Below are 13046 nucleotides of genomic sequence, written 5' to 3'. Positions count from 1 at the left end.
TTTATTTTGCACTGGTCTAGAAAACTAGTTACGCACCCCCCCCCACACACACACCCCAGCCACATAAAATTACATGATGCCAAGATTCTGCTTCTCTTTGAATCTTTTCCATCACCCCACTCCCCTGAAAACAAATCTCTTTCACTTCTAGTTATGTATGTTCTTTTCAGCCAAGGGCCCCATTAAGTAATATAACCCATATGCTTATAACAACTCCAGTTGCTCTACTTGAGCAACAGCAAAGTTGAATTACAATCTCCAACTAGTATGTATAACATTTTGACCACTTTAAGGCAGGTTTTTATTGCAAGACATATAAGGTGAGAGAAAGGAATGGTGCTTAGCCACAGCCAAAATACCAAGATTATGTATGTTGGGTTTTGTTTTGTTTTAAAAAAAGATTGAATTATTTGATACAGAATGTTAAATCTCCCCCAAGCCGCAAGTGTATAAGGAATAAGTGTTTAGCAGGCAATGGTGCTTATATATTTTTAAAAGGGGGGATCTTACTGTTGTTAGCCCAATCCGTACCCAAATCAATCCTACGCTTAGAATTTAAAGGTGTACCTGTTCTTGAAGCCTGAAGTCTATGTAGCCTGTTTTGAGTTGAGCATTTGTTTCAGCATTTGTGCCAGGATGAGAAACCTGCAGCACAGGTGCACAGGACAAACTGTTAGTTGTGATATATTAGTATTAATAATATTAATAATTAATTATTAATAATATTAATTAATTAATTAGATAAAATCTAGCCAGCCCTACATCATATGATCCCAGGGTGGTTTATGACACAATTAAAAAGTGAAACACTACCCTGTTTCTCATATTTTAAGACATACCCATAAAATAAGCCATAGCAGGATTTTTAAGCATTCAAGGAATATACCCCGAAAATAAGACATAGTGATAGGCGCAGCAGCAATGCCAGCCACGGCAGGAGGAGGAGGAGGAGGAAAAAAATAAGACATCCCTTGAAAATAAGCCATAGTGTGTTAAATAAATATAAGACGTGTCTTATAATATGAGAAACACGGTAGAATGAATCCAATTTGGCACAACCTATAAAAACAGGCAAAAATACAACATATCCTTAAGCATCATGGTCATCTCACTTGTGAGTGATGGAATTCCCAATGCAGTTTTAAGGCAGAAAATGGTGCTAAAATGGTAAAACAAGAGAACTAGAACTTGCAGATCAAAGATTTATTCCACAAAGTGAACAATTGGTACTACATTGTATCGCATTCAAAAGGACCTGCACAAGTTTACCACTGAGTCCCAAACTCCATCCACTACAAAACAAAATCCGGGTCAAGTAAGCCAAGAAGCTACTCTTAAGCCTGCTGTGGTGCCATGCCTGCTTTCTGCAGGGATCAGCTGAACTACTACTAGGTTGTGCAGGTGATCCAATATTACCATCTATCATTTGACAGGTGGTAACTCCAAGCTTGGAACACGGGTGGTGCTGTGATCTAAACCACTGAGTCTAGGGCTTGCCGATCAGCAGGTTGGTGGTTTGAATCCCCAAGATGGGGTGAGCTCCCGTTCCTCGGTCCTAGCTCCTGCCAACCTAGCAGTTTGAAAGCACGTCAAAGTACAAGTAGATAAATAGGCATAGCTGCCAAGTTTTCCCTTTTCTCACGAGGAAGCCTATTCAGCATAAGGGAATTTCCCTTTAAAAGGGGGATAACTTGGCAGCTATGTAAATAGGTACTGCTCCAGCGGGAAGGTAAACGGCGTTTCCGTGTACTGCTCTGGTTTGCCAGAAGCAGCTTAGTCATGCTGGCCACATGACCTGGAAGCTGTATGCCAGCTCCCTCGGCCAGTAAAGCGAGATGAGGGCCACAGCCCCAGAGTCGTTCGTGACTGGACCTAATGGTCAGGGGTCCCTTTACCTTTAACTCCAAGCTGAACTCCAAGCTGGAGGAATAGGCTGTATGACTGAATTCTTTGGCTGCACAGCTGATTCCTGAAGAAAGCAGGTTCAGAGTTGCGTCCTACTTGGGTGGTGACTCAAAGCCCACTGTAGTTTCCTATGCCCTGCTTCCCAACAAGCTAGCTCCAACACTGACTGTAAGCCTCCCTTGCCAGTGCATAATTGGGGATGTACTTTAAGGCTCCTGGTTATTCACTGGCAGCTGCGTCTCCACCTGCCTCACACCTGGCATCATGTATGATGTCAGTGTGCGGCAGGTGGGATGGTTTGGGGGAAATGCTCCCAAGGCCCAAAATGAGACCTGTGCCAGGAAACATTGCTCTTTGCCTTTCTGGAGACTCTGCCAATGGACATTGCTCCTTTGAAAGACAACACTAAGCCCAATATTCTCATGCTGAAGTTTTATACGTACCTGTGTTACAAAAGGCCGAGGGGGTAGAGCAGGTGGTGGCGGTGGCAGCCAACCCCCCCGAACTGCAGAAACAAGAACACAAAACAGAAGGAGATAAGCAACATGAATGAACGTAACCTAGAACGAAACGAATCTATTAACACCATTTGATTTTTAAAAAAAACTCAGATCAATTTAAGAAAACACATTTCAAGTGAACCTATCACCACTATCTTCTATGACCTCACAGAGACATATCTATTCAGAATGAACATGGCAAATACAGCCAATGCCGATGCAATTAACAAATTTCAGTGAAAGATACAGAGCTCGGTGCATGAGAGTCAAACTCCCCTTGAGTTTTCTGTTCTTTGTCACTAACACTCTTGCCTTTAAAAAGTGAAGCAATATTCTAACATGGGCATTAGAGAGCATTCAAAATAAAATGCGATGATGTGAAAAAGTGGAGTTGTACAGAAAACATCTGTGCGTGGAATTAGATGTTCTGGCACTTGGATGAGCTAGTTGTAGCTTTTAAATATTTTTGGCAGGAGCTGAAGAGGGAAGAGACCAAACAAGTCAGTTTAGGGCTTTATGGTAACATAATATAATTCAGTCTTCTATTCTGCGCCAGAAATCTGAGATGCTAACACCCATGATGGGACCATCTATTATACTTCCCAATCTGGCTTCAGTTAAATCCATAAACCTTTAGAGGCCAGAACTGCAGAGAAGACGAGGCTTTGTGAAACAATTATAATGACACATAGATTATACGTACACATGAAGCATGACTGAAGAATCTCTTGATAGTTAACCTTCTAGCAACCCCTTATAACTGCTGATCCTTTTTAGCAAACACAATTTGAAAAGATACTTAGCAACCTCTTTTGTGTTTGTTATTTGGACATTTAAAATTCTAGCACTAAAGTCACACCACGAGAATGCCATATAGATAAATGTATCCTAAACTATGTATCTTATTGCACATGCATTTTTTTTAAGTATATCCAATCTTAACCATGTTCTCATTTTTAAACTTATCTGGGCAGGGAATATTTATAAAGCATATGGGAATAATAGAGACTTATGCATTTTAAGATTTATAGGAAAATAGTGGATGCTGGCCAAGGGTATGTGTAAGAAACAAAGAAAAGGAATAAATGAGAATATTGAAGTCTGTTAATGTCTGGTGACATGGTGAAACCCCAACACCAAGGTGGTGAGCTATTAGAATTCAGGTAACGTTAACCACAAAACCCACAAACACGTCTGTAGAATGAAAAAAAGTTAAACTACAGTCATCAAATGTAAGAAAAAGCATGTATTATGTTGCTGGTATTTTCCCCTCCCCATTTAGCCAGTTCTTATTTTAATTTATTTAAAATATTTATATCTCACTTTTCCACATATGTGTTTAAGGCCGCTCATGTTTATAGAGTGAAAAATCATATGAATGTTCAAACCAAAGGTTATGGCGAGAAATGTGTTCTCTGCTTAAGGTTACAGAAAAGAACAGTCCAGCTGGATCAGGCCAAATGCCCATCTAATCCAGCATCCTTCTCTCACAGCTTGATACCTATGAAAAGCCTGCACACAGGGTTCAATTAATGTATATATAGGAATCGTCTTTCTTAACTTAATGCTAGAATTTTAAATGTTGAAACAACAAACACTAGAATTTAAATGTTGAAACAACAAATGCTAGAATTTTATATGTTGAAGCAACAAACACAAAAAGGTTACTCAATTCCGAAACAGACTTGAGAATGGCATCATTCATTCATTCATTCATTTCATATACCACCCTTTGTCTGTAGATCTCAAGGCGGTTCACAGCATAAAAATACAAGATAAAAACACAAAATGCATAATAAAAACAAAACAAGCCAATAACCCCCCTCCCCCCACAAACACAATTAAAAGTATGTAAGATGTTAGTCGACCAAAGGCCTGGTTGAAGAGGAAGATTTTCATGTGTCACCTAAAGGTGTATCATGAAGGTGCAGAAGAACTGCCAGGCAAACTCAATACTTGTTCAAGCTCAAGGGTATCACAACGGCCAGTTTTAAGTACAGTGGTACCTCGAGTTACGAATGCATCAGGTTACAAACTCCGCTAACCTGGAAGAGTTACCTTGAGTTGAGAACTTTGCCCCAGGATGAGAATGGAAATTGTGTGCTGGTGGCACAGCGGCAGTAAGAGGCCCCATGAGCGAAAGCACGCCTCTAGTTAAGAACAGTTTCAGGTGAAGAACGGACCTCCGGAATGAATTAAATTCGTAACTAGAGGTACCATTGTACATAAAACATTTAACTTATTTCTGCAGAACATCAACCTGGGTACAACTTAGGATTTTCCAAGTGCACTATGAGGGAACCCCAGACGTCTCCAGTTAAAATAATCTCAGTCGCTGATTCTTAGGCAATGGTCAGTGGGTTTAGATTTCAACATTTGGAAGGTGTGTGTGCTACAAAGTTTGGATTGCTTTTCATATGAAAAGAGGCATTTTTGTACCATTTCCAGCTTGAGAGCCCGACATAACCATGCAATTAGCAATTGGATGGATAGCTTCTTAAAAGTAAATAACTTGCTTACTTATCCCAATGCAAGTATCAAATGTGACTGCCCAGTCATATGTTACTGTTTCTTGTATAAGATTTTTAAATCAAATTGATGGCTATACAAGAAAGTAGATTTGCCCCTGAATTTCACTTGTGTTTCTTGTATCCCTTAAAGTGCATCTTTAGACCTCTACTAAATAACCCCCCCCCCCAGAGTTGCAAGGGTTGTACATATTTGGGAATGACTGTTTTACATTTTAATCTTTATAGCAAAGTCTTTCCGATAATTCTTCACACTATTATCCAATTACTCCTGATAACAATTCCCCACTGATAACACCTTTTTCTTACACATCACCACCCTTCTCTGCTGGAAAACCTTATTCCCACCCTCCTCTACATGCAGGTGGAACTGACAGCCACTAAGGAAAGCCTTTAAAATATCACTGCCAGCCTGGTGTTGATGGTGACGTTTATTTCTTTCAAAAGGTTCTGTGTGTGTTCCTTCTCATGCATGCTGAGGATTCCACAGATTAGTACTTTTATTAATACTTGTTTTATCTTTGGATGTTTGCCTTTTATTTTGTATTCTGTATATTTTACAATTGTCAGTTGCTTTGAGATATGTTCTGCAGAAAGTGGAGAATAAATGCAATAAATAATAATTCAGGGTACAGGACAGGGACTCCTCTCCAGAGGATATCTGCCAGGTGCAGGCTTAGCCCAGGTGCATGTTGCCAGGACAGAAGTGTGTGACCCTAATAATCATGTATGTAATGTATGAAAGGGTCTTATGTGCATCAGATATTCATTACCTGTCCGGTGAACAGACGCCATGGGAAAGCAGGCGTGATCAGCTTTCTCTTTGTAGCACCCTTGTATTTGTCAACTGGGAAAATTATTTGTTTATTAAATATGTATCCCACCCTTTCTCCCAAAGGAGCCCAGGTGGCAAACACAATAGTGATTGGGGGAAAAAACAATTTAAGGACATACACTTAAAAACCATTCAAAATGTGTGGCCACCAATCACATAACAATGCGCAATGATCAGAGCTGTGGAGAATGTCAAAAGAGATCAGTATGGGTAGTGGCATCACTACGCTCTACTCTTACTTTATCACAGAAACAAAATTGTATTGGGTGGACATACTCTATAGTTGTGGGTTATACCTGTATTTGTTTGATGATTGGGAAGAAATGGGTGGGCTAAATATAATAATAATCCAGCATATACTCTGCACATAGCTGGAGGTCAAAGGTAACTCTTTAAACAGCAAGATAGAAACCATGCCAATCTTGAATTAGCCAATCCTCAAGTTCTTCTAGGTTGCATAAAGAGGGGAGCAGCAGAATATTTGGTTAAAATAATAAAACTGGGTTCTAGCCCTGGAAAAGTTGGAGGCTACAGCATATGCAACCTGGGTATATATTGCAGCCATGTCGTGTTATCCTTACAGCTAGACAAAAAGTCCACGGATGTATCACACATCAGATATCTCTTACACAGAGTTTCCAGAGTAGACGTGAGTCCATGGAAATTTAAGTAATAATTATATGTGTTGGTCTTTAGGACACAATATTATTTGTTGCAAAATAGACATTCCTGTGCTGGAATTCACAAAACGCATGTGTAGGGGAACATTGGGTCCTCCAGATGTTGCTGAACTACAACTCCCATCATCCCTGGCCATTATCTCACAGTTGTTGGGACTGATGGGAGTAATCACGAGTGTGTGTTAAGTCTGTGTTCATAAAATGTATATAGGTATATAGGTCAGGAAGTTCCCCAGATCTTCCCAGTGTATATAGACTGAAAGTGAAGCAACATCACAAATGAATCCACCATGTTGCAATCTATATACGGGTTTCATAAGCAATCCTGCATTCTTTCAGTGAAGGTGCTCTGAAATGCATTTAGCAACACCTAAATGAGAAAGTACAGTTACTTTGAACTATGTTTTGCCAATAATCCATAGTTTTTCTTTATACTGTATCTTGAAATCAATTTCTACTGAAAACTCCATTTTTAACCACAACAGGGTTATAAAAAGTCTTCATTTGCTGTCCTTTTATTAAACTTGCTGTAAAGCCACTGCAAATATTTATTGTGTGTTCATGTCCTGACTCTTAACATTGCCATCTGTGGGGGTCAGGTAAATCCCCAAGGAGAAATAGCAAATTGTATTAAAAGGAAATAATAAACTGGGGCCTCTTCCAAGCACGGGTTTCATGTGCAGTATCTTTTCAGCACTACCAAAGGTACAAAATGCAGTTCATTTCAGAACATTAAGTTGTTTCTCTCACAACAGGCTACATATATATATATATATATATATATATATATATATATATATATATATACACACACACACACATACTGTGTGTGTGTGTGTGTGTGTGTGTGTGTGTGTGTGTGTGTGTGTGTGTATGCTACATCTTGTTCAGCTTAGGAAAATATGCTGCATCTGGGCATTCAGGATTCTAGGCAAGCAAAATGCTCAGACCAGGCATGTTTGACCCAGTTTCCTGCTTTTTTTTTTAATCCTAAAATTCTAACTTAAGCTATTCATGAAATATTCATAAAATCCTGCTGTTTCAGAATATCTCTGACCTGTTTGAAAGTAGTATGCTTATGTGAGCACAATTCCCAGGCACAATCTAGAGTTCTTAGAACAGAGCATCAGCAAAAATCTATTCCGAAGCAGGACAGTTCTGTGGTGTGTGTGTGTGTGTGTGTGTGTGTGTGTCAGTCAGAGAGAAAGAAAGAAAATATGCACATGCGTGTGAATGTATTTCTATATATTATAATATATATGCAGTAGACAGGCAAGTATAGTGGCATGCTAGATTTGTCACTGTTGGGTTCTGCTTGTTAGATACAGCAATGGCATGTGTGCATGCATTTAGAAACTGAACTCATTCTCAACTGAATAAAATCTGAAAGTCAAACTCTAAAAATATTCAGAACAGGGACTATGGCTTTCCATTTTTATGCAAATGAAAATACATCCAAAACAATGCAGATTGTACATTTTGTTATATGGAGAAACTACTGTATTAGAAATTTTGCTTATTTATGCTCACTTGGGGCCACTTCCATGTGGATATCAAAGACGGGTATGTAATCCAGCGGCTTAAGTTCTACAAAAAAGATGTCATAAGCGTAACAGAAACATTTCTGTTCCTATGAGAAGTGTCATGGAAGTAGGTGGACATCTTGAAGCATACTAAACTTCTGGAAATGCTTGCTACATTTTTATGTAACTTTAGGGCTCTGTAGTCTAAGTGTAGTTACCAATAAAAATTCCACAGTGCAGTATATAATCATCTTAAGTCCAAAGTGCTTTATATAAAGAACAGGAGGGGGAGAAACATTTAACCTACTGATGCCTCAGTTAATGTAATTAACTGTCCCTCCAATACTTGTTTAAATCAGGTCAATTTGAAAGGACATAGGAACAAATGTTTTGACTAAAGATTAATCTGAGACCCAAAGTACCTACCAGTTGCAGCTTATAACATTGACACGATCTTTGTTAAAATTCCAGTATGCCAAGATTATCATTGTGATACCCTTTCAATTTTGAATTACCCCTTCTGATTGGGAAAAAAAACTGGTAAGGCAAAATATTTTACTTCTCTTTCATCAATGCCACTCCATAAGTAAATTCCTGCATTCTACTGTTTAAAGTTCTGCTTTACTATTTTCTTCGAACATCCAGCTCCAAAAGCATAGCCTGTGACTGTGTTAAAAATTAATTACGTAGCTCTAGAGTCTGAAGCAGGAGTGTACAACCCTACTCATTTATTCAGGACTTGTACAAGTTTTTCAGGGGGGAAAGGTGCCCTTTCATCTACAGCCTGCTGTCATAAAGCAACTTGAATAGAATAGTGCATTTAACATGAATGGGAATTCATGATTTACAGGTGGAAGCTTTGTATGACTTTTCCCTGTAATTATAGAAGGCCAAGGAAAAACCCCAGATGCCTACTCAGTTCCTATTTCACATACATTTGTGGGCTTTCTGAATAATACAATCCTAAATGCAGACCCTGATGTTGGGAAAGATTGAGGGCACTAGGAGAAGGGGACGACAGAGGACAAGATGGTTGGACAGTGTTCTCGAAGCTACGAACATGAGTTTGACCAAACTGCGGGAGGCAGTGCAAGACAGGAGTGCCTGGCGTGCTATGGTCCATGGGGTCACGAAGAGTCGGACACGACTAAACGACTAAACAACAACAACAACAAATGCAGATCTATATGACAGAAGACTACATGGCAATGTGTATAGGATCTAAATGCTCTGATTCTGCTTATATTTTATATAACCCATTTAATTTATGTGGCTTCATCACAGTTTGATGAAGACTTAAATTATACTAAGCATGCATAGCCGACAGAAGATTGTACCAGTATCTTAAATTTAAGCAATACCTTAAGTGTTCTGTGGGTGGTCTTTTTTGGTTTTTATCCAACCATATAAAACTTGAAAGACTAGTCTGAGTTGCCACCTTTCTTAATTTAATGTACTGATCAGACTATTAAACACAGCATGATTAAAAGGAACACAGCATAGGAAATGCAGCATGAGGCAAATTGCTGGCACACACCAGCTCTTCTGTTAAGGAATTAAGCAGCCATTTGCACAGTCTGTAGCAGAAGAATCAGTGCAAAGCTGGCCAGGTGGAAGAAGTCCTGGAACCAGAAATGTTCAGTATGCAAAGCAGAGACACATAAGGCAGTATGATGAATTGTTGAGGGATGCTTTTTTGGGTCACTGCATCATAATGAAAACATATCACAGTGCTGTGGTCTCCTTTACCAAAGATAGTTGGATGTGCATGCACCTATAAAATTATATATGCAAATATATAAATACACACACCAAACCTTTTGTTTGCTATGTGTATTTAAAGAATCATGGAGCTGGAATGGACCACGAGCATCATCTAGTCCAGGCATCCCCAAACTGCGGCCCTCCAGATGTTTTGGCCTACAACTCCCATGATCCCTTGCTAACAGGACCAGTGGTCGGGGAAGATGGGAATTGTAGTCCAAAACATCTGGAGGGCTGAAGTTTGGGGGTGACTGATCTAGTCCAACCCCCTGCAATGCAGGAATTTTCACCCAACATGGGGCTCAAACCCACAAGCCCCCGAGATTAAGAGTCTCATGCTGTACGGGCTGAGCTATCCCTTAGGCAATATTTGTTCGTATGTATGTATGAGAAGAGACATACATTTAATAAATTAATAAATAAATCTCCATCAATGGATAGTAAGCAAACAATGAAAAAGAACCCCTCCGAAACAAAAAATTGTATCATTGGTTTCTCTGATGATTACAAATGGAGAAATGGACAAAATATGATGGAGGCACTGATTTTTCCCTAGCCAAAGTCACCAGCAACTTTGCAAAATGATGGCACTGCTCAGGTGAGAGCAAGACATAAATGATGACAGTTTTGCCAGGCATCTAAAGTGGCAACTTTGCCTTCGCCTGAAGTTTGACAGTCATTTGAAAAAATGTTTAATTTAAAAAACCCAAGCAGCTGCCATGTGCTGTTTTCCAAGAAGAATATGCAAATAGCAAAGTATATTAAACTTGGTCCATAAGCTATAGAATTTGCTTTATTTTTAACATAAAACTATCCTATTAGTTTTGAACCAAAGGAAGACTCCCTCTTACTCATGAGCTTTAAATTGTGCTAACATGCAGTTGCGTTTTCTTAAGCTATATCTGGCGTTGCACAACTGTCATATACAGTATTGCAGCCTATCGATCATCTGATAAATATATGCAAAAACCTGGGGTGTATCAAACACCAGTCAGGCCATAATATTTGGCTAGCATGCTGCATATAATCCAGGAGGGGGAAATTTGACAAACTTGTCTGTTTACTCTGGAAGCACTTGACATTTCAGAGCAAGGTTATATAAAGTAATGCACTGTTCAATCAGTATACATGAAGAGCTAAGGACTGGTTCACCAATGCAAGTACATGGCTTCATTTCCCTTTTTTTGTAAACTGCTTTGAGAGTTTTTACAATCAAGCAGTTTATAACTTTTATAAACTTTTATATATCTATCCCCGACAGATGACTCCTCTCCTGAGAAGAATCTGTCTTAGGGTGATTTAGAGCCCACAGAAGCTCAGAAATGGCTCACAACAACAGTCAAGGAAGAACCAGGAGGGCCTTTGGGTGAGACTGGCAGGCATACCACCACCCCAGAAAGGAAGCTCAGCTTCTGAAGCAGAGACAGAACCACCCCTGAAATCCTGGGAATGATGGCACCTCAAGAGGCAGACCAAGACCCGCACAGTCAAGTAGAATGCTTGAGTGCAGAAGAGGACTGTGACTTAGGACTCCTCCTTATGAGAAGGATTCTCTGTAGAAACTTCGAGGGGGCTGCAGATCTGTTGCTAGAACAACATCTTGCTACTAGTACTGGGTCTTGTATCTGATCCTTGGCCTTGGCTTACCTGCACCTTGGAATGCCCCTCGACTTGTCTCTTGCCTGAGCTCTTTCTGGAACCTCTGATTGCCTGGAATTGGACTTTGGGCTGTCTGTTGCTGCTGTCTATGCCCACAACAGCCTTGGTTGTTTGGTAGATCCCCTGGGACCCGGCTGGGCAGGACACATTTCCTCATGACTCCCGGAAGAAGAGCAAGTCCAGCACCTCAGTTCAGTGGCACTTTCAACTCGCACTGATAGTGAGTGAAAAGGAAGTTCTATCTGTGCCGACCCATTGAATATTCAAATTGTCATCTGATATTGCAACATCAAGAAATGAAGGTGCATATGTGAAGCATCTGTAAGTGCCTGTGCAAATAACTGGAAATGTGTTTGGCATGTAACTACTACAGTTGCCTTTAAAGCCTGTTATTAACAACCATTAACCAGCAGAGGCCATATAGAAAGGGTTGTGAAACTTTACCTTGTGTGTTTTGCTGGAACATCCTATTGAGATCTAAGGAGGATGCTCTGGAATGTGATTTCTGTGGCCTTGGCGGGGGAGTTGGTGGTTCTCCCCCCTTTTTCATCGCATCTTCTATAGATGTGCTTGAATAAGATCTTGGGTAAAAAAAGACAAGATTAAAAGGGTTAAGTTACTGGGGGTTTTATGCCTAACGCAAAGGTTGTAAAAAACAAACACTGAATGTATTCATTAAATATGACATACCCCCTGACTTTATGTTTAGAGACGGTGCTTTACAGTCACATGGTGGAGCCAGCGTCAGTCCACTCCACAATAATATTTAATGTGAACTGTGTGTGTCATACGGACAGAATTCTGATTCGTATTAAACATTATTGTGGTGTCAGTGGAAAGGATGCAATTACCTACCATGTGAAACTTCTCTACCATATGAAGATTGTAACACTTCCTTCAAACACACACAAGTCAGGCCATAGTACTGTGCCAGGGTGTTCTTTGGGTAGAACTAGGATAAGCAGCCTCATAGTTATCTGAAGACTTGGCTCCTGGCCTTTAGCTGTCATCTGCAGAAACCACACTTAAATGAACTTTTTTTAAGGATAATATATGGTAAACCTATATATGGATGGATATGTGTACATAAAACATCGGAAACAGATCATTCCAGGGATTACATACTGAAGGCTTTTGAATATGGTACAGGCAGGTGTACACAACACATATCTAGTGTGCAATTCTTCATAGTAGGGAGTCTTACGTATAACCGACATTCTAAAAATTGTGGCTTTCAGAGATGGGTAGTTTTTGAAAACTCCTTAGTTGCATATACAGTCATACCTCGGTTTAAGTACGCTTCGGTTTGAGTACTTTCAGTTTAAGTACTCCGTGGACCGTCTGGAACGGATTAATCCACTTTCCATTACTTTCAATCAGAAAGTTCGCTTCAGGTTAAGTACGCTTCAGGTTAAGTACAGACTTCCGGAACCAATTGTGTACTTAAACCGAGGTACCACTGTATTGCATTGCGAGACCATGGCATAGAATGCTGAAAAGCTAGACTTTTTTGTTTTTAACCCAAGGGCCACATTCCCTCATGAACAAACTTCTGGGGTCTTAATCCTAGGCTGGAAGTCTTGGGGATGTGCAGAACTCTACACATAGGTCTTTGGATCTAAGCCAATAACTGTTTTCAGTGCTGACTAGAA

At 39.9% G+C, this 13046-nt stretch overlaps 1 protein-coding gene across 1 annotated transcript in view; it reads right to left on the bottom strand.

Moving 5' to 3' along the window:
- The window catches only part of REPS2 (RALBP1 associated Eps domain containing 2), an 87787-nt gene that overhangs the window by 24280 nt on the left and 50461 nt on the right, over nt 1–13046 (bottom strand). Inside the window, exons 14-16 of the mRNA XM_035115083.3 lie at nt 11839–11975; nt 2349–2410; nt 568–645 (exon numbers count right to left, since the gene is read on the bottom strand). Of these exons, the coding sequence (XP_034970974.2) occupies nt 568–645; nt 2349–2410; nt 11839–11975 (277 nt within the window). The remainder of the gene's footprint in view (nt 1–567; nt 646–2348; nt 2411–11838; nt 11976–13046) is intronic.

Source organism: Zootoca vivipara, chromosome 4 (genome assembly GCF_965207765.1).
Source record: "Zootoca vivipara chromosome 4, rZooViv2.hap1.1, whole genome shotgun sequence".
Classification (NCBI taxonomy): domain Eukaryota; kingdom Metazoa; phylum Chordata; class Lepidosauria; order Squamata; family Lacertidae; genus Zootoca; species Zootoca vivipara.
Note: the sequence above shows the minus strand (reverse complement) of the source record. Positions and strands in the feature narration are given on the sequence as shown.